At 40.6% G+C, this 21259-nt stretch overlaps 1 protein-coding gene across 2 annotated transcripts; it reads right to left on the reverse strand.

Annotated features, from left to right (window-relative positions):
• Positions 1–2169: 2169 nt before the first annotated feature.
• Positions 2170–5585, reverse strand: LOC126582814 (receptor-like protein EIX2). Of its 2 annotated transcripts, XM_050247033.1 has the most exons (3): positions 5139–5583; positions 2573–3722; positions 2170–2466 (listed from the first exon to the last, which is right to left on the reverse strand). In XM_050247033.1, the coding sequence occupies exons 1-2, from the start codon at positions 5416–5418 to the stop codon at positions 2593–2595; spliced, it is 1410 nt and encodes a 469-aa protein (XP_050102990.1). In that variant the 5' UTR covers positions 5419–5583; the 3' UTR covers positions 2170–2466; positions 2573–2592. The 2 variants fall into 2 exon arrangements, with proteins under 2 accessions (XP_050102990.1, XP_050102983.1); XM_050247026.1 differs by having other exon boundaries at positions 2573–5585.
• Between the last annotated feature and the right edge of the window lie 15674 nt (positions 5586–21259).

Genomic DNA, 21259 nt, shown 5'->3' on the forward strand with positions numbered 1-21259 from the left:
AAAATCAAATATAGTGATTATTATGTTTTAAAATGCCATGTTAAATATTCATGATTATGTTATGCATACAGTACTTGCAAATAACTGTGGTTTGACGTTGTGGCCGCTCAGGTACGTACCAGGTGAGTTATAAATGGTTTATGTGAACTACGAATGGCTTGATCCATGTTCAGGGTACATAGGCAGTCTAATGAGACGTTAGATGCAGCCATACAATGTTGAGGAACTGAGTAATGTGATGGACCTTGGTAGAAATGTGAGATGTATTGAGAGCTCATAAACCTGCACCCCGGTGTTAATGTTCCCACCATGGTTAGGGCACAGTTTTTCACGTGATGTTCACCTCCCGCACCATATGCTCATCTAGGATCCAAGTTAGATGCACAGGCTTGTCGTACAGACCACTAGAGGTGGTTCCGACTCGTAGGTGACCCACGATCATTCGCAGAGTCTTCACGTGATTATAGCACTAGAGTATAACTGTTTTACACCCAGCCTTGTCGTATAGACCACTATAGGTGGTTCTGACTCATGTGCAGGTATAGCGTCGTACAGGTCACTTCGGTGACTCCGACTAGACGGATTAATAAGCTATAGATTCAGCCATACATGCCACTCAAGGTGGATCCAGCTGACATGTTATTCCTCATGAGTTTTTATCACCTGAGATACTTGTTCTGTTATTGTGAAATAATTGGCATGGTATACATATTGACATATTATGATTATCACTATTGCTGAGCATGGTTTTGAAATATATGTTGATATATTTTATTTTCTAGGAAAGTATACAGGTTTTACGGCGAGGGGTTAGTACTTTTGAGAAATGAATGATTTTGAAAAGCTTTGTTTTTGCCCACTCACGTTTTCTGTTTTTCGCCCCTCTAGGTATTAAGTAGAAGCTCTTGTTGGTGGTTCACGAGCATCAATGGTAGTTCTGACAGTTCACCATAAATGTAGGATTTACCTTTGGGTGTTGTAACTTAGCAATTATCCTACTAGACTGCACTTAGATTACCTATGCTCTGGTTGTGTATTTTTACACTTATTCTCGCACTAGCACTTACTCTTAGCTAGTACGTTGTTAGTTTGGTTTTGATTTATTCGTATTCCTCTTTATTTGTATTCCTTCCGCACTGTGTACATGATTACGTCACCCTCACGTGACGGCCAGCATACCTCGATCTCGGTTGGGGTGTGTCAATATGCATACCTCATTATCACATAAATATTACTTTTTTTTCGTCGAAACATATATATTACTTCAAAACATAAAAAAAAAAACATTTGTCTTTCAAGTATTACATACTCCAAAATAAGAGCCTAATGAAAAAACATTAGTACATTACTACAAAGTACTAAATGTTTAAGGATATGCAAAATGAAAAGAGTTGTGTTCCAAGGTTGAGGAACTTTGCATGTTTATATATGCTTTCATATTTTTCAGACTTGTACATTAATGATTATGAATTTTATTTATTTTGAACTCCCTTAAAAAAACTAGTCATGATGGTTTGTATGGTTTTGAAAATTCAAACGACGATGTACCCATACTCAAAGTGTTAATGATGCGATCATGAGCGTTTGCATTTTTTTTTTCACATTTTTCGCACTTGTAAATTAATTTAATGTGTTTGGTCTTTTTAAATTACTTGATATTTTTATGTTTAATGTGTGTTATAATTTTTTAATCTCACTCTTGACCTATAGTATACTACAAAAAAAAAACTTGAATTTTTTTAAATTTATATAGAATAGTAATACAATAATACATATTTAATATACAATATATACATATACACTATGACTATTTTATTTTATAGTAAGTTTTTTAGTAGTTTAAAAAATTAAAATCATCAAAATAACATTTTTCTTAACGGGTTACCCGCGTGTCACTTTCGTGTAAATCTGTTAAGGATCTGTTATTAATGGGTTCTTATCGTGTGATTCGATAATGATACGATTAGTTATCGTGTTGATCCGAAATCCGTTATTTTCGTTTCATTTACGTATCATGTTAACGGGTCATGTAAGAAATTGTCAGGTCTAGTTAGAAACCATCTTCTAATGAGATTAAAATTTTTCTGTGCTGCAAAAGGCAAGGTATTGGCTTGAATTACTTGTTAAGTTAATATTTGAATTCTTAACTAGTTTAGAAAACACAGCAAATCAAAATATGAATTACGATTTACTGCAGATTATTTTAAAAATAATTCAAAATGATGAGGTGATAGAGCTCACTGTTCATCCTCTTAATCTTATTAAAATAAAAAGCGAAATACAGACGAGGGGGACATAAACCAAACCTACAGAGCAAGTGATACGGCAGGAGAACCAAACATCAGCCATACTTACTAGAGAGAGAACATAAAGTAAAAAACACAAATTCATCCAAGCAGCATCCAATACTTGAAAGCTTATGCAGATGCCGAAACCACGCAATTAGACTGAAGAAGATATCTGGAGCTACAGATAAAAATAAACAAGCACCGGTAAGTTAGAAGAAGACAATTGATCATAAAAACCAAATTAATTGTGATGAATCGATGAGAGAGCGAGAGAGAGTACATACCACACATTACAGCCTATCTATTAAGCATCCGTTAATTTCCGCTTGATCAACATTACCCTCACATAAAGCCAATCACTCAGAAAATTCAAGAGCTTGAAGTATGTGTACCTCCATTCCCTGATGAATATCAGACTTCCACAAACTCCCCAGAACCCAACAAAAAATCCGAGCCCCATGCTGATGTAAAATCCGTAGCGTAGTAGCTGATCATCCTTATCTTCTTCGTTACTAACTTGATCTGGAACTATTTCTTCGCTATCACACAGATTTTGAAGTGGAGGTCCACAGAGCTGATTTCCAGCATAAAAAGAGGGATCAAAACTTTGGAGCTGGGTGCCAGTTGGAATCTTTCCAATCAAGTTGTTGTGTGACAAGTCCAAGACACCAAGACGATATATCTGAGAAAGGCTTGTTGGGATTCTTCCGTCTATATGATTTCTTGACAAATCAAGTGAATCCAGCGACTCCAATTTTCCAATGTCCGGAGTAATTTGACCTGTTAATTGGTTTCTAGAAAGGTTTAAAGAAACCAAACCAACAAGATGACTGATTTCGCTCGGAATCTCCCCAGTCAATCTATTGCTTGAGAAATCAATACTTCTCACAAGCCCCAAAGTATTCCTGTAAACCTGCATGCTTCCCTTCCATATGAAGATTGCATCATCATCATAACTAGTCCCCTCGGATGAATGTTGATCAGTATCTCTCATATAAGAATGTTCGACGGTTAGATTTTCATTTCCTTTCTGAGACAGAGTAGTAAAATTTTTTAGGCAATTCGGTATGCCTCCAGAGATGCTGTTCACAGAGATGTCCAGAATTTGAATATGTATTAGATCACATAGTTGCGAGGGCAAGCTTCCATTGAAGTGGTTAGAGGAAAGCATTAGGATAACCAATTTCTGAAAGCTAGCCCCCAACCATTTGGGTATTGATCCCGACAATTGATTATCTGCAAGATCAAGAACCATTAAACTTGTGCAATTCTTCAAGGATAAAGGCAACTCTCCCACAAACTCATTGCTTCTTAATTTCAATGTTTCGATCCCAAATAAGGAGCCTATTGTCATAGGAATTTTTCCAGAAAGAGCATTGTAACTCAAATCAAGCATGACTAGATTGCCCAAATGCGTCAAGCATTCTGGAAGTTCTGCAGAGAGATTGTTGTTTGAAATGTTAAGAAAAGTTAAGCTCATAGCTGCACTTGCACACAAGAAAGAAATCGACCCTGAAAAGCGATTATTAGAGAGATCCAAATATGACGCCTGTGACAGAGTTGCGGGAATTTGACCTTCAATTCCATTCGAACGCAAATGCACTTCAGGGTAATTTGCAAAATCCACTGTCAAATTTTTTAACATTTCTCCAATTTGGTTATGGGAAAGATTGATAAATGTCACATTAAGAGTCATACCCCAAAACCAGCTTGGAAGGATATCCACAATTCCAGCATCAGAAATATCGAGGTATGAGTACCCATTCTGAGATTGAAGCCATTTCGGAAAATAAGGACCCATCTTGCAAGACCCCAAACTTATATGGTCCAATTGAAAGGGAGGAGTCCAATTAGAATGGAAGTTTAAAACTAGTGAGTTAGATGATAAATCTAAACTCCTTAATTTGGAGAGTAGAGAGAAATGGGAATCTACAATCTCCCCTTTCAAAGCATTCATACCAAGGTAAATATACTCGAGCTTTGACATTTGCCCGATGCTTTCGGGTATTCTTCCACTTAATTGATTGTAAGAAATATCTAACCCTTTCAACGATAAAAAGTTGGTAAGATTAGGTAATGACCCTGCAAGTTGATTTTCAAAGAGCCACAAAGTCTCCAAGGAGTTTCGAGCACATGTAGACAATATCTGAACAAATTTGGAAAACTGTCCACTCAAATTGTTGTCGTCAAGCTTCAATGATTGCAAACTACATAACTTAGTGAAAGAATGAGGCTCTGCTCCTTCAAGATGGTTGAAAGAGAGATCAACATGTGCAAGAGAGCTCATGTTTCCGAACACATCAGGAATCGAACCGGTCAAGCTGCCGTAAGAGAGAACAAGATCAACAAGGCTGGTATTGTAGTTGGATATCCATAGAAATATTGAAGAAGTGGATAGATGGTTCATGGGAAGAGCGATGCTAGAAAGAGATTTAGAGGAATTTATGTTTGAAAGAGTGGAACGAATTGGAGGAGAAGGAAGACTACAGCTCTGTAATGTCAAGTTTGTTAGTGTGGGGAGTTTATTAACTGCTTCCGGCCAATCAAAAGCATTACTGAGATTGGCAAAACTCAAGTCCAAATATGTCAACGAAGAAAGACGAGGTAGCCAATTGAGATTTTCTACATTATGGAAGCGATTAGCACTGAGATCAAGATATTGCAAGTTGGTAAGGTTTCCAACCTGAATCGGAAATTTTCCACCAAAATAACACCAAGAAAGATCGAGATATCTCAGATTGGTTAGAGAACCAATGAAATCTGGAACTGTGCTCCTGTCGAAGAAAATTCCCCGAAGGTCTAAATACCTCAAATGCTTCAACTCAATCAGTTTAGGACTAATCATCGTACCTTGCAAAAAATCATTGTCTTGGAGATCAAGCTGAACAACATGGCCAGTTTGGTTGTCACATGAGACTCCTTTCCATCTGCAACAGTCTTGTTTTGCGGCTTCTGTTCCCCACGAAGAGAATATTACTTGGTTGTCCTCGTCCATGATGAGGCCTTGTTTGAAAGCAAGGAGTGCTTCCCTTTCGTTCTCTCTACAACGCATCGTCATGTTAGCACCCCCGTGGCCAAGGTTCACATGTAGGATGATGACTAATAGCAAAAGCAACATAATTCCCCTCATCTTAAAAAACAATAACAATCAGGATCAAGAGCCAGAAACACAATTAATCACACAAGTGTTGTAATGAAGATATGAAGCTTGCACGACAATACAAGCAACACAGCAGACAGCACCCCTCGGATATAAATACAAAGAGTGCATTTGCCTTTGCCCCTTTTAAGTTTAGTTTTGAAAAGTCAAAATCTGCTTTTGCCCTTTTAAGTCTAGTTTTCAAAGTCAAAATATGTCAGATTTTTTGTTCAACCATGCAAGTGAGTCCAAATTTCGAATGGTGGAGCTGTTGCAGAGACTTTTAATATGTAATAAGTCTATTAACATGACCTGTTTATGCTCAGACGAACCTTCCTAAGAAAACTCAAGAATAATGACAGTTCAGTCTCCAACTTGTCCTGTGCGGAAAATATCAGGTGTTAGGAAGAAGTCGTGCGGGCCAAAATAAATTATGAACATTTTCATTTATTTCTACGCGCAAGGAAACGTAGTTCAGTCTCCAACTTGTCCTGTGCGGAAAATATCAGGAACAAGTCGTGCCGGCCAAAATAAATTATGAACTTTTGTCATTTATTTTATTTGATTTTATTTTTTGAACGAAACGATAGCGTTAGTAAGTTAAATGTTAGATTAGTCACTGACTACGCGTAAGAAAACGTCGTTGGCCCCTTTGTCTCGTTTCTTCATTTTCTTTCTCTTTACTGTAAAAATAGAGATAAAAACACTTAAAATACTTATAAGAGTACAAGATAATCAGCTTTAACAATGTCATTTTCCACATGTATTAGCTAAATAATTTATGTCAAACTAAATCTTAATTAAATATTTAAAACAAAGATTGAGAAAAAGGTTATTTTATGACCCAAAATATCATAAATGAATTTAATAGAAATAATAAAATAACTCTAGCAAGATCATTCTCCGCTAGGGTTCCACCGTCATCTTAACAATCCTACGTAGTTTTTCCAATTACTTATGAGTTTTACACATGCATATTTTGAAAGTTAGGTTTACCTAAAGTATGCCTACTTGGACCTCCAACATAGAGCGTATATTAAGCATCCAACTCGTGTGATATTCAGATCAAATCTAAACATGCATGACTCATTAAGTTTTGTGAAAATCCTTTGGAAAAAACCATGCAACCCTTAAGACATGGTATTCATCTTAAGTGAACTTGCACATATTAACCACAAGAAGCCTTCGTCAAAATCAGGGACCAACATCCGACCAAAATTGCATCAAATTATTTTTCTAAATATCTTAATGGTGATCGCTTAAGATAAATAAATAGTTTAAACACGGTAATTAATAATTCAAACTTGCATGCATAATATCATAAGCAAATTGAAAAGAAACTACATATTCTTGCTAAGGCTCGTGGCCTCGCCCTATGACACATCCCGTCCCAGAATGTCCACCTGAACACCCGAATCGCGATGTACTAGCTGACACCTGGAAGGTGACGAAGCCATAAAATGTAGTGATGTGGAAAATATGAATAAATTAAAAACTTAAAAGTGACTAATTTAGAGTGCGCATGTGAGCGTGATTGAACTCATATCACACAAGTGATGTCAAAGCATAGATAAATTGCAGTAAAAGAAGAGTAAGAACATTTATACCAAAAGGAAAAATCTCCTACATAACAGCTTTTGCCAACAATTCTCGTCGTCACAAAACCTTTGCCACTAAAATCTTGGAGGGGTGAAAAACAATGGTAAGTGAGCCTGAAAATAAAGTTTTGTAAAACCTTTTCGAAAAGTTCAACCGCTCGCTATAAAACAAGTATATGGTTTCCTAAAAATAATATAATATTAATATGTAATATGATACCCTGCAACAAAAGTGAGTGAAAGATGTAGGGTACACCAACAAGATATCTCAACATCAAATCTCAAATTGATATCACAAGAAATCAATTCTCATTAATTTATGTAGGCACACAAGACCATTCCAAATGAATTCAGACAATGGAACAGGTTGGGTGTAGGTTTTACATTCTAGTACTTCATTATGTGAGTTGTGCTAGTCGCATCACATATGAGTCTAAAACATCACACAAAATGATAGGCTGACACCTAACTCTGGATCCAAAGTGAATGTAAACGATGAATGTGAACTACACGTGAAGCTAGTCCTTGGCCCAAGACGGTACAAATAACTAAGAGGCACCGTGCAAACATGTAATAATGAGCAGATAAAACGCAAGGATGTCATGCCACAAGTTTATGCTCACAAATAATATTAAAAACATAGTGTACGGAAAGTCTATTTGTAAAGCTAAACATGGCATGTCACATCGTAATATATATAGGCAGTAGTTGGGAAAATCACATATACATATATATAAGTAAAAATGAAAAGACTCATTCACAGATACCTTCAATGTCACATCCATTCGAGCTAGGAAAACCGAAGTCTCTGATAGAAATTGTACCTAAGCATAATATTGGGACCTATTAGTAAAACTCAACCTAAACGTCTAAATTTGGGAAAATGGAGTGCGGATTCGGAATCAAAGCGTCGAAATACACTAAGAGGGGTCTCAGACAAATTTTGTAAAAAGTCAACAAAAAAGTCAACGATCAACCCTAAAAAGTCAAAAAAAGACTGCGCTAAAACTTTTAAAATTTCACTAAATGGATGTCAAAAAAGGACTTGGGGTGTCGAAATTGGCCTAGGAGGGTTTCCGAGAAAATTTTGAAAAAGTCAACACAAGGAATACTCTAAAGAAATTTTGTTCTGGGCTGATACGGGTTTAGGTTGGAAGGTCATGGGCTTAGGCTGGTTCTAGGTTTGGGCCTAGGGTTTTGGGCTTTTTTTTCTGTATCAGGTCGTGTTGACCCGTTTGGATTGCCAGGTCGGCCCAAAGGTTTGGGTCGGGTCGAATCTGGCCCATGGATCCGGTTAGCCTTTTTTTTTTGTTCTTTTTCTGCAGTTTTTCGTCGGAAAATTTGGGGGATTTCAAACCCTCCGTTCCGACCCATTTCACAATCAAAAATTGCCCCCAATATATCGAAACGAAGCTAGGAAATTATAGAACAAGATTATAATCGTTCAAAAAGTGGCCGGAAATGGCCGAAAAATACCTGCAAAACTCTCGAGTCCGTCGGAAAAATCTGGAAAAATTGCAGCAACAATGCATACATCAACATAGAGATTTCCAACACGATTTGTAAGTTAGAAACCATCAGAGTAGGTTTGAGAAGTTACCCAGGTGAAATGCAGGAGATTTCACCAAGAATTGGACATCGAACTCATCGAAGTTTGTCCGTTTTCCTTTGTCGAACTCTGAGTTTGAATAGGAACTCGGCACTTCTGGGTTCATTAGTTCAGTCCTCTCCCATCCACCGATCGCACATGCAAGGGCGTCATTGTGATCCTCAAGTCACGAGGATGCAGAAAATGGTAGTTTGGGGTTAGATTATTTAAAGGGTCATTGTGGTTGTGGGTGGTGGTTCTCGGTGGGTTAGAGGGAGTGAGGGTGAGTTGCATAGAGAGAGAGAGCGCGCAGAAAAAAGTGAGGGAGAGTTGAGTGGGTATAGGGAGAGAGAGAGAGAGAAAGAAAGAAAGATAGTGATGTGGGAACCGGCCAATAAGGGAAAAAGAAAGAGAGAGAGAGAGAGAGAGAGAGAGAGAAAGATAGTGATGTGGGAACCGGAGAGAGAGAGAGGATGAAAGATAGAAAATATATTTAGGGTAAAAGACTGTTTACTACTCTTATGTTTCGTGATTTTCAACATTTAGTACATCAAGTTTTTTTCGTCCCAGTCATACCTAAAGTGTAAATTTTGGGACTGTCTCATACATCCGTTAGTCAAACTGTTAAGTCTGCCGTTAACAGTGACGTGGCGCCCATGTGGACAATGATTGGGCGCCACGTGTCATCCACGTGGAAATTTAAAAAAAATATATATATATATATATATTATAAAATAATAAATAAATAAATTTTAAAAAAAAAAACGTTTTTTTTTTCTTCCTCCTCCTTCCTTTTCCTTCTTCTTCCTCTGAATCTGGGTAGCAGATTCATTTTTTTTTTTTTGCCTTTCTTTCTTCTTCCTTCTTCCTTCTCCTTCTTCCGAATCTGCCCATTTTTTTTTCTTCTTCCTCCTTCTTCCTCTTCTTCCTTCTTCTTCTTCCTCCTTCTTCCTTCTCCTTCTTTTTCTTCTGCTTCTTCTTCGAATCTGCCCAGTTTTTGTTTTTTTTTTCTTCTTCCTCCTTCTTTCTCCTTCCTTCTCCTTCTTCTTCTTCCTCCTTCTTCTTCTTCTTCGAATCTACCCAGTTTTTTATTTTTTTCTTCTTCCTCCTTCCTTCTTCTTCCTCCTTCTTCCTTCTCCTTCTTCTTCTTCTTCTTCTTCTTCGAATCTGCCCAATTTTTTTTTTCTTCTTCCTCCTTTTTCCTCCTTCCTTTTCCTTCTTCTTCTTCTTCCTTCTTCCTTCTTCTTCCTCCTTCTTCCTTCTCCTTCTTCTTCTTCGAATCTGCCCATTTTTTTTCTTCTTCTTCTTCCTTCTTCTTCCTCCTTCTTCTTCTTCTTCTTCTTCCTTCTTCTTCCTCTTCTTCGAATCTGCCCAGTTTTTTTTTTTCTTCTTCCTCCTTCTTCCTTCTCCTTCTTCTTCTTCGAATCTGCCCAGTTTTTTTTTTCTTCTTCCTCCTTCTACCTCCTTCCTTCTCCTTCCTTCTTCTTCCTCATTCTTCCTTCGCCTTATTCTTCCTCCTTCTTCCTTCTCCTTCTTCTTCTTCTTCGAATCTGCCCAGTCTTTTTTTTTCTTCTTCCTTCTTCCTCTTCCTTCTTCTTCGTCTTCCTTCTTCTTCCTTGAATCTGCCCAGGTTTTTTTTCCTTCTTCCTCTTTCCTTCTTCTTCCTCCTTCTTCCTTCTCCTTCTTCTTCTTCTTCTTCTTCGTATCTGCCCAGTTTTTTTCCTTTTTTTTTTCTTCTTCCTCCTTCCTTATCCTTCTTCTTCCTTGAATCTGCCCAGTTTTTTTTTTCCTTCTTCCTCCTTCCTTCTTTTTCCTTCTTCCTCCTTCCTTTTTTTTTATTTTTATTTTTTTTAATTTTATAATATATATTTTTATTTTTATTTTATTTCCACGTGGATGACACGTGGCACCCAGTCATTGACCACATGGGCGCCACATCACAATTAACGGCTGACTTAACAGTTTGACTAACGGATGTATGAGACTTTCCCAAAATTTACACTTTAGGTATGACTCTGGGACGAAAAAAAATTGATGTACTAAATGTTGAAAACCACAAAACATGAGGGTAGTAAACAGTCTTTTGCCCATATATTTAAAAGAAAAGAAAAGGATGACGTTTTAGCAGGTAGAGAGAGTGAGTTGATGATTTTTTTTTTTTTTGTCAAAAGATAGACTTTATTAATGATAAACAGAAACGTTTACATCTTTCGCTAAAACATCAAATAAAAACTTCGGCCCCAAAGCTCTCTAACGGAAGACACATCCATGTGAGGCAACATATGAAGCTACAGAATGAGCAGCGGCATTTCGATCTCGCTTAACAAACATAAACCTCATCCTTCCTAATTGAGATACCATTAGCCCAATATCATACAAAAAGCATTCCAAAGTAGCATCAGCTGCACAATCCTTATTAATCATACGAATAAGCATCATGGAATCAGATTCTATCACCACATCCTGGCAACCCAACTCAATGCAAACCTGTGCTACAACACGCAAGGCAGCAGCCTCTGCCATTGCTGTTGTGCTGAAAAGCAGCCTTCCCACTCCTCTCGCCGCAAGCAGCAACCCCGCAAAGTCTCTTAAAACCCACCCATAGCCTCATTTTCCAAATTTCCCGCTCCAAGCCTTATCACAATTGATTTTAAGTACCCCAAACATCGGCCTTCTCCATCTAACTGGCTGCCTCGCAAAGGTTACCCGTTGCCCCATCTCACGCTTATTAGGATCACCCCTCTCCACACATTGAGCCACTCGAAACTCCAAAATTTGCTTCCGGATCACATGAACCATATCCATAGGATTAACAAGAACTCCATTGAATACCATGTCATTCCTAGACTTCCAAATTCTCCAAAGCACAAAAACACACTCCTGCAGCACTTTCTCATAGCGATTTTTCTCTTGAAACCGCATGCAAAGCCCTCTCCAATAGTCCCTGAAATCTCGCCCTCCAAAAGACCCCATATCCAACTGCAAGGAGCAACAATACCACAACAAACGGCTAAATGCACACTCAAAAATAAATGATGTTCTGTCTCCTCCACCTCACCACACATTACACACAGACTATCCACCTGCATACTGCGACGAATCAAATTAACTCTCATAGCTAAAGAGTTGTTGCTACAGCGCCATACAAAAAGTTTTAGCTTGTTTGGCACGGCTAGGTCCTATATATCCCTCCAACAATGATCACCCTCATCCCTTCTACTACATCCCCCCGTACCCTTTCTCCCCAACAACCCATTAGCCTGCATCTCCATAGCAACTCCATACCCCATTCGAACAGAATAGGCACCATTAGTCGAGTAATGCCAAATGATTCTATCCTTACACCCTGCCACACTAATAGGCAAACCCATTATCATGGTATTTTCCTCCTCCTCAAAACATGTCCGAACTAACGTAGAGTTCCAAGTCCCCAACTCGGAATCAATCAAATCCCCTACCATTAACGGCATCTCACTATGAGTCAACTTTACTCTAAAAGTATAAGGTCGTGGGATCCAAGGATCCTGTTTAACTCGAATGCTCCACCCATCCCCCACTCTCCACCTTAATCCTCGTTCCAAGACCTTCCAACCTTGCATAATCCCCTTCCACCCCCAAGAAGATCGGCTCCCTACCTTTGCCTCCATGAATGGTCGATCTGGAAAATACTTAGCTTTAAGAATTTGTCCCAATAAGCTACCAGGTTGAAGAAAAATGCGCCACCCAATCTTTGCTAAATAAGCAAGGTTGAAAGCTAATAAATCCAGAAATCCAAGTCCTCCAGTCTGCTTACTCCGCTTCATTTTTTGCCATGAAACCCAATGCATGCCGCCCTTATCCTTATTTCCCCTCCACCAGAAGTTAACGGTAGCTGATTCCAACTCCTTGCATAACCCCACCGGAAGCTTAAAACATGACATGACATAATTCGGCAATGCCATAGCCACTGCTTTAATAAGAACTTTTTTCCCAGCAGGGGATAAAAATTACTCTGCCCACCCATTTATCCTCCCCTCCAAGGCCTCACGAACACCCTCGAAAACCACCTTCTTAGACGCTCCAAAGTCAGAAGTGATCCCCAAGTACTTACCAAATTCAGCACAACTTTGAATGTTGGTGCATGTAGCCAATTTCCGTCGTTGTTGCCGCAAGCACTTTGCTCCAAAATATAAGGAGCTTTTCTCCCTATTAACAATCTGCCTGGACGCTTCCGCATAACAACGCAAGAAACCTCCAAAACCTCTTCCTCCATGGCCTTACAAAAAATAACCGCATCGTCTGCAAAGAATATGTGAGACAAAGGCATCGCACCCGGTGCTACTCGGACCCCATGCAAGGACCCCCATTCCTCCCTCCTCCGTAATAATGCAGAAAACCCCTCCGCACAAATCAGAAACAAAAACGGGGACATGGGGTCCCCTTGCCGTAACCCTCTCTGGGGTTGAATATACCCAGTGGATGCTCCATTAATTAGCCCACTGTAAGAAACCGTAGTAATACATTCTGCAACACGATGACAAAATTCATAAGGAAATCCCAAAGCAGTCATCATTGCCAACAAAAAATCCCATTCCACACGATCATAAGCCTTTGCCATATCAAGCTTCATTGCCATCGACTGCTCATCTACATCTTGTTGATGATTAAGAGAATGTAAAATCTCATGCACCACCAAGATATTATCCTGAATCTTCCTCCCTACCACAAACGCATATTGGTTTGGACTAATAAGCTGCGGCATAGCCATCTTCATCCGGTTCGTCAAAAGTTTTGCTATCACCTTTTAAACCACATTACACAGAGATATCAGTCTTAACTGGGTCATTCGTCTCGGACTAGGCACTTTCAGAATAAGAACCAAATGAGTATGATTCAGCATCCGTAGTAGCCTCCCCGAATGCCAGAACGCCATTACCATGTCCACAATATCCTTGTCGACCACATCCCAATACTCGTGATAGAAACTGCCAGTAAAACCATCCGGGCCAGGAGACTTATCAGCCAGAATTTGGAAAACTATTTGCTTCACTTCCTCTACCAACACCGGCCGCATCAGCTGTCTCCTATCAACCTCCGAAAGCCTAGTCTTTACACAATCTGTAATCTCCGAAATCCTACACGGATTGCATGTCAAAAAAAGCTTCTGAAAATAACCAACTGCAATCGCATCCACCTGCGCAGGTTCAGAACACCAATCCCCCCGCTCATTCTCTAACCCTACTATTTTATTACACCTATGCCTTTTCATAGTTTGCGCGTGAAAGAATTTCGTATTTTTATCCCCTTCTTTAATCCATTGAGTACAAGACTTCATCTTCCAATACCTCTCATCCTCACCAAGCACTCGCCAAAGCTCCCTTTCCTTACACGAACCTCATTGGGATGCAAATGCCGGTGTTTTCCTTCTTTAGCTCATCAATACGGATTTTGGAATTTCTCCCACTAGTCCTCCACCACTCCTGCAAACCTCGGCGCACCCACTTCAATTTCTCCACTACCCTGAAGGCGTGTGACCCCACAATGCCACGGCTCCAGTACCCCTTAACCACACCGTGGCACTTCTCCACCTTATTCCACCTGGAGTCATAGATAAACCTTTTTTCCTACGAACTAGCAATTGTTTCATGTCCAAAATAAGCATAGCATGATTAGACCCCTCCCTCATGCATAATTTTTGCTTCCGGATACACATTCACCCAACCATTTCTTGCCAAACCCCGATCCAAACGTTGTTGGATAGGACCTTCATCCCATCAATTCCTCCATGTAAATGGATAACTCGTAAAGCCCAAAACGAGAAGCCCATTTCTCACAATAAAGTTACAAAAGTTCCGTCGACTAGCAACATACTTATAATTTCCCCCTTCCTTCTCAGAATCATCAGTGATATCATTAAAGTCCCCAGTAAGCAAACATTCATCACCAGCTAATGCAACCCTTTGAGACAAAATTCTCCATTGTTCTTTCCTTTTGTTATCATCCAAATTTTGAAATTAGACACGCCATAACACGCCATGTGTGGCAATGGTAACAATTTAATTTGTTTGGCTGGAAATTCAAGGACTCACGGCAAGCCACTTCAACAAGTCGTTGGGGCTTTATTGTTTGTCTACTGCAACAGGGACCACCTTTGCAGCTGCTATCGGCTGCTTGCCTATTTTCGCAAGTGTGTTATACGTGCCTGAGAGAAAAATAAAGTTGTGGCCAACATCAGCATGTCATCATGCTAACGTCAGCTTGCCCGCTGGTGCAAGGCTGAACTTATTTTGCTTGGGCTTTTGGAGGATTGTGTTTGGCCCACCACTTGCCCCTATCAATTGGAACTTGTAAAGATGGCTTTTTGGGTTGGAGGGCATCCTTTGGGCACTTGCCTTGCCTTCCACCAACCCGTCGAAATGCTTTTAGCCTCCGTTTACTATTTGCCAAGGCAAAAACAGATGGATTTAACTGATATGTGAAATATAAGATAATGAGCTAAGAAGACCCTTCGTGACTCAACACATCTTCCAAGCTGATCTATAGGTATTAAAAAATTCATAGATTTTGAAGGATTTCTTTCAATAAGAGATTTTGTAGGATTTGAAAAGGAATTATAAGCATAACAAAATCCTACCTCCACCTCTAGGATTTCTTTTCAACATCCTAGCTCTTTCTCTCTCCATTCTGCAACTCTATTTTTCTTTCTCACTCTCCATTTTCTTTCAGACATAGAACCTGCCAACCTAATTTCCTTTCACATTCATCTATAACCGTCCCAGTTGCAAACTTGAATGTTTTGAATTGTACAATATTATTTGAATTTTTTTCCCTTTATTTTGGACTGTGTAATAGTATTTCTTGTAATGTTTTTATGGGAAATGTTAATAGCTACTAGCAGTTCTTGTAATGATTATGCGTTCTATCTCAATGTGTTAATTTTTTACCATGTTAATTGAACTCTTGGAAATTATTATTAAGAATCTTATTGCCAATTCAAGCTTTCTGTTCTTTTTCGTGTAATCATGTTAGTGTAAGGGTGCAATTCCAAAGCCTATTTATATTGGCAACTATACTTAGATTGAATAACACATTATGAACTAATCAATTGTTGAGGAAAAATGGTTAATTGTGAGACATTTGATTTAAGAAGCACTACTTGTTTTGATTAGTTAAAATTATTTTTCGTAAAGAAATCACAATTCAAATGAGAAAAGGAAAGAAAAGACATATTTGATTGGTTTATATTTCCATATCAATATACATATGCTTATGTCATTTTTAGATTGCGCATTGAGAAAAGAATTTATGTTGTAGGAGTCAAAAAAGAAATCCTAAAAAATCCATGAAAGAAATTCATACAATTCCATAGAAATCTATAATAGAAATCCATAATAATTTGTCAAAATCCATATGAAATTGTAGAATCTATTAAAATCCTTTAAAATCTGTCACTTTAAAAAGTCCATTAAAATTCTCTGAAATCCAAATTGACTACCCAACGTTTAGCAGCCGGGTTTGGGTTTTAGAATCAGGTAATTCCAACCCGGTAAATTCCTTATCTTGTCTCTGCCACTTTCCAACCCTCGCTGTCTTCCTTCTTCTTTCAGCTTCAGAAGGTTAGGGTTTCTCTCTCTCTCTAATGTTAGAACCTTATCAGGACCATGCTATAGTATAGGCCTTAATACTTTATCTTTATTGCTCTTTATGATATTTGTAATGGTTGTTGGATGGTGACTCAGCACTGTCTCTTTTGTCTGTTTTGGGCTAATGGAGATATATGCCTATCTGTATCTCCCTTTTGGGGTATGAAATGAATTAGTCTTTTATATTTATCTGCTTTTCTCTTTTATTCCTATTTCCCTTTCCTTTGTGCGATTGGTACCTATCATTTGGTATCAAGAGCCAGGTTGTGCTTCCATGGGCAAGAACAAGGCGGCAATGCAGGTGGCCGACGTCCCTGAAACAGAATTTGAAAGGGAATTGCAGCAGCAGCAAATTTTCACACAGCTCCAGGAATTCCATGAGATACTAATTGTGATGAATCTCCGCCACGACGATCTTCAACACCACATAGCTGACCTGCAACACTCTATCACCGATCTATCAGTCTACCGTTCTTGACATGAAGACTTCCAACAGACAGTGCTTGAAGAGCTCCGTGCTCTCAAAATCCAGAACCTCACCCTACCCGTTTCCCAGATCCCAATCGGTTCCATACCGATTTCTCTTGGCTCCATTCCCTTTTCAGCCGTCCACACCACCCTTCCTCCACCCACATGAGGGTCTTCCCCGTCCCCACCTATCCCACATACACTCCCATCTACGTCTCATCTGGCTGCAGGGCTGTCCTCCCTTTATCCTTCCACGAGTCGTCCCCCACCCTCCCATTATTTACCACCCTTTTCTAGTGACCCTCCGTTCCATTCCCGGGCACCCGACCCACCACCTTACCAACCCCCTTCCCCACCATTCGCTGGCCCCAAACATTTGAATATTGAACTACCTCGCTTCTTCGGGGACGATCCGTATGGATGAATTGCCATGGCAAATGAATTTCTTGACTACCATGAGATTAAGGACCGTTGCCGCGTCACCGTCGCTGGCCTGCACCTCGGAGGTGACGTTGCCTATTGGCTTCGTTGGTTCAAAATGAGATCTCCTCTCTCTTCGTGGGTGACATTTACCACCCAATTGCTCCAATGATTTGGCCCGACAGAGTCCTTGAACTTTAACATGGATCTGTCCCACATTACACAAACTGGATCGATGGAAGACTATGTGGGCCATTTCATTTGGCTTTCTTGTCGAATGCCGAATTGGTCGGATGCCCAGCTTTTAGGGGCCTTTTTAGGGGGCTTCAAAGATGAATTACAAGATGATGTGGTGGCTCAAGGGCCTTTGTCCCTCACCTTTGCAATCGAACTTGCTCGTATCTACGAGCACAAACAGGGGCGTCGTCCCTCTTTTCGTTCGGGATTTACCCATTCCTTCACTAGCTCGGCCAAACCCAATTCTTCCTCTTCATTCCCTCCATCTACCCAGCCTCTTCCTCCACCACCTTCCCTAACCGATCTTGCGCCTCACACAAGCAGAAATGCGTGCACGCAGGGAGAAAGGTCTCTGTTTTAATTGCGATGAACAATATCGCCCAGGTCATTGGTGCCGCCAATCTCATGTCCTTCTTCTTTTTGCTGATGACGGTGGCTCGGACCCTAACTTGGATTCTGAGGTCTTTCTTACCCAACCTCCAGTGTTGGTGGAACAACCGAACCACCCTATTGCTCTAAACACTATATCAGTCACTAAATGTTCTCGAGGCCACGCGATGCGTTTGGAAGGCTTCCTTCAAAATTCTCATATTCATGTTTTTGTGGACTCAGACGCAGACCAGAGCTTTCTCAATCCTCAGGTTGCTGCTCGCTTGGGTTTGCCCATTGATGCAACGCGCACTGAGCTGGTGATGGTCGCAATCGGCCGCTCCTTTCGTACCAAGGGTATGGTTCATCGGGTTTCTGTGTGGCTCCAAGGGTATGGGTTTACTAGTGACTTCCACCTCCTCGCCGTGGCAGGGTGTGATATGGTTCTTGGCGTCGACTGGTTAAAGATTTTGGGGTTCATTGGGTGGAATTTTCTTCTTAAGGTCATGGAATTATCTGTTTATGGCATCAACTACAGGTTGGTGGGATCTTCTCATCCTGTCTCCCTTTCCCCTACCCCGTCCACAACTCTCGACCCTGCTTGTGGTGATGAGGGCAGTCTAGTCACTCAAATCTCCAGTCTCACGACATCGGCTCTACCGGCGTCTCCAACACCGGACTTCATTCAAGACTTGCTCCTCTAATTTTCTGACCTCTTTGCACCATCAGCCACTTTGCCACCTTCCCGTGCCATTGATCATCAGATTCCTCTTCTACCCGGAACGGGTCCAGTCAATGTACGGACCTACTGTTATGGTCATGCTTAGAAAGCAGAATTAGAACGACAAGTTGATGAGATGTTATCTACCGGCATTATTAGGCCAAGCCTCAGTCCTTTTTCTTCGCCCGCCTTCTTGGTTGCCAAAGATACAGACTCTTGGCGCTTTTGTATGGACTACAGGGTCCTGAATTCCTTAACCGTCAAAGCACGTTTTCTGGTCCCTATTATTGATGAGTTACTAGTGGAATGACACGGTGCGGTGATTTTTTCAAAATTGGACCTACGTTCGGGTTATCACCAGATTAGAATGCACAAAGCAGACATACATAAAACTGTTTTCCGCACGCATGAGGGGCACTATGAGTTTATGGTGATGCCGTTTGGACTAACCGACGCCTCGGCAACTTTTCAGGCATTGATGAATTCCATTTTGAAGCCGTTATTGCATCACTCGATCATTGTTTTCTTTGACGATATCTTGGTTTTCAGCACTTCAAAGGAGCAGCATACTGCCCATTTAACTGCTGTCTTTGAGATCTTACGCACTCACCAATTGAAATTGAAGCCTTCAAAGTGTTTTTTTGGCCAAAGTTCTATGGCTTATTTGGGTCACATCATCTCTGCAAATGGCGTCACCGTGGATCCCTCTAAAATCTCGGCGATTACGGATTGGCCAACATTCTCCAATCTACGTGATCTTCAGGGATTTTTGGGACTTGCAGGATATTATTGCAAGTTTGTCCGGAACTTTGGGATTATAGCAAAGCCTTTTACTGATTTACTTCGTAAGGATAGCTTTAGATGGTTCGAGGTGGGTGATGAGGCTTTCTCTGCCCTCAAACTTGCTCTGGCGTCGACACCGGTACTTGCCCTGCCGGATTTTGCTAAACCATTTATCGTTGAATGCGATGCTTCCAATTCCGGGATTGGTGCTGTTTTATCTCAGGACAACCATCCCATTGAATTTCTAAGCAAGACATTATCTCTGAAAAATCAAGCTCTCTCGGTGTATGATAAAGAGATGCTTGTCGTGGTCTTTGCTGTCCATAAATGGCATCCGTACTTGATTGGCCACCACTTCAAGATTCTAACGGGCCATCAAACTCTAAAATATTTTTTGGACCAAAGGATCACTACTCCAGCACAACAGAAATGGTTGCTAAAATTACTTGGTTTCAATTAAACTTTGGAATACCGGCCCGGGTCTTCGAATACCATTGCCGACGCTCTATCTCATCGACCGGAAATGCTCTCACTAATGGGCCTCTCGCAGCCCCTTTTTTACTGTATTGTTGACATTCAATCCACTTACGCAGCTGATCTTCAGGCTGCCACTCTTGTATCAACCTTGCAGCAGGGCATGAAAGGTCCAGGTCATTTTCAGCTTCATGGTGATTTCCTATCTTACAAGTCAGGTATCTTTGTGCCTGCCTCATCTCCTTGGCGTTCTTACCTTCTCAAGGAGTTTCATTCATCTCCATCGGCGGTCCATTCTGGATTCTTACGCACTTATAAAAGACTGACAACGAATTTCAATTGGCTGGGTGTAAAAAATGATGTCAAAACTTTTGTGGCTGCTTGCGATATTTGTCAACGTATCAACTATGAGACCATTAAACCCCCTGGTTTGTTGCAGCCTCTGTCCATTCCCACACAAGTTTGGACTAACATTGCTATGGATTTTATTGAAGGTCTCCCAGCGGTCCATGGCAAGAATGATATTTTGGTGGTTGTCGATCGCCTTTCAAAGTATGGGCATTTTATTCCTATCAAACATCCATATTCAGCACCCAAGATTGCAGAGATCTTTATTTAGGAGGTTTTCTGTCTTCATGGCATGCCGGCGTCTATCGTAGGTGATCGCGATCCTATTTTCATTAGTGAATTTTGGACAGCTTTCTTTAAACAACAGCATACAACACTTTGCAAGAGCTCTGCCTATCACCCTCAAACCGATGGGCAAACGGAAGTGCTCAATCACACCCTGGAACACTACTTGCGCATCTATGTGATAGACAAACCCCGAGACTGGATTCAGTGGTTGCCTTGGGCCGAGTGGTGGTACAATACCACCTTCTAATCTGCCATTCAAATGACACCGTTCCAGGTAGTTTACGGGTACCCTCCTCCCACGGTGTCCACGCATCTGCCAAGGTCTTCGCTGATTCATCTTGTTGATGTCACTCTTCATGATCAGGATGCATTGCTCAAGCACTTGCATGAGAACTTACAACTGGCACAACATTGAATGCGCCAACAAGCGGATAAACATCGGTGAAGACCCTGGGTCTTTCTCAAGCTGCAGCCATATCGTCAAACTTCGGTATCCAAAAAGGTTCTTCCTCCCCATTCTCGCATTCACCTGACGTTCCACGTGTCCCTACTCAAACCCAAGATTGGAGTTCATACCGTAGCCTCTCCAACCCTGCCTCACGTTGCCTCTGATAGTACCTTCCTCTGGTCATCAGAAAAAATCCTTCAGCGGGGTATGTTCAAACGTGCCAAATGTCCAGTCACTCGCTGGTTAATCAAATGGGAGGGCCTTCCGAACCATGACGCCATGTGGGAGAATGCAGATTAGATCTTAGCTCGTTTTCCTGAATTTGTCGCCTGAGGGCAGGTTCCTTGTAAAGGGGGGCAATGTTAGAACCTTATCAGGACCATGCTATAGTATAGGCCTTAATACTTTATCTTTATTGCTCTTTATGATATTTGTAATGGTTGTTGGATGGTGACTCAGCACTGTCTC

Source organism: Malus sylvestris, chromosome 2 (assembly GCF_916048215.2).
Source record: "Malus sylvestris chromosome 2, drMalSylv7.2, whole genome shotgun sequence".
Taxonomy (NCBI): Eukaryota; Viridiplantae; Streptophyta; class Magnoliopsida; order Rosales; family Rosaceae; genus Malus; species Malus sylvestris.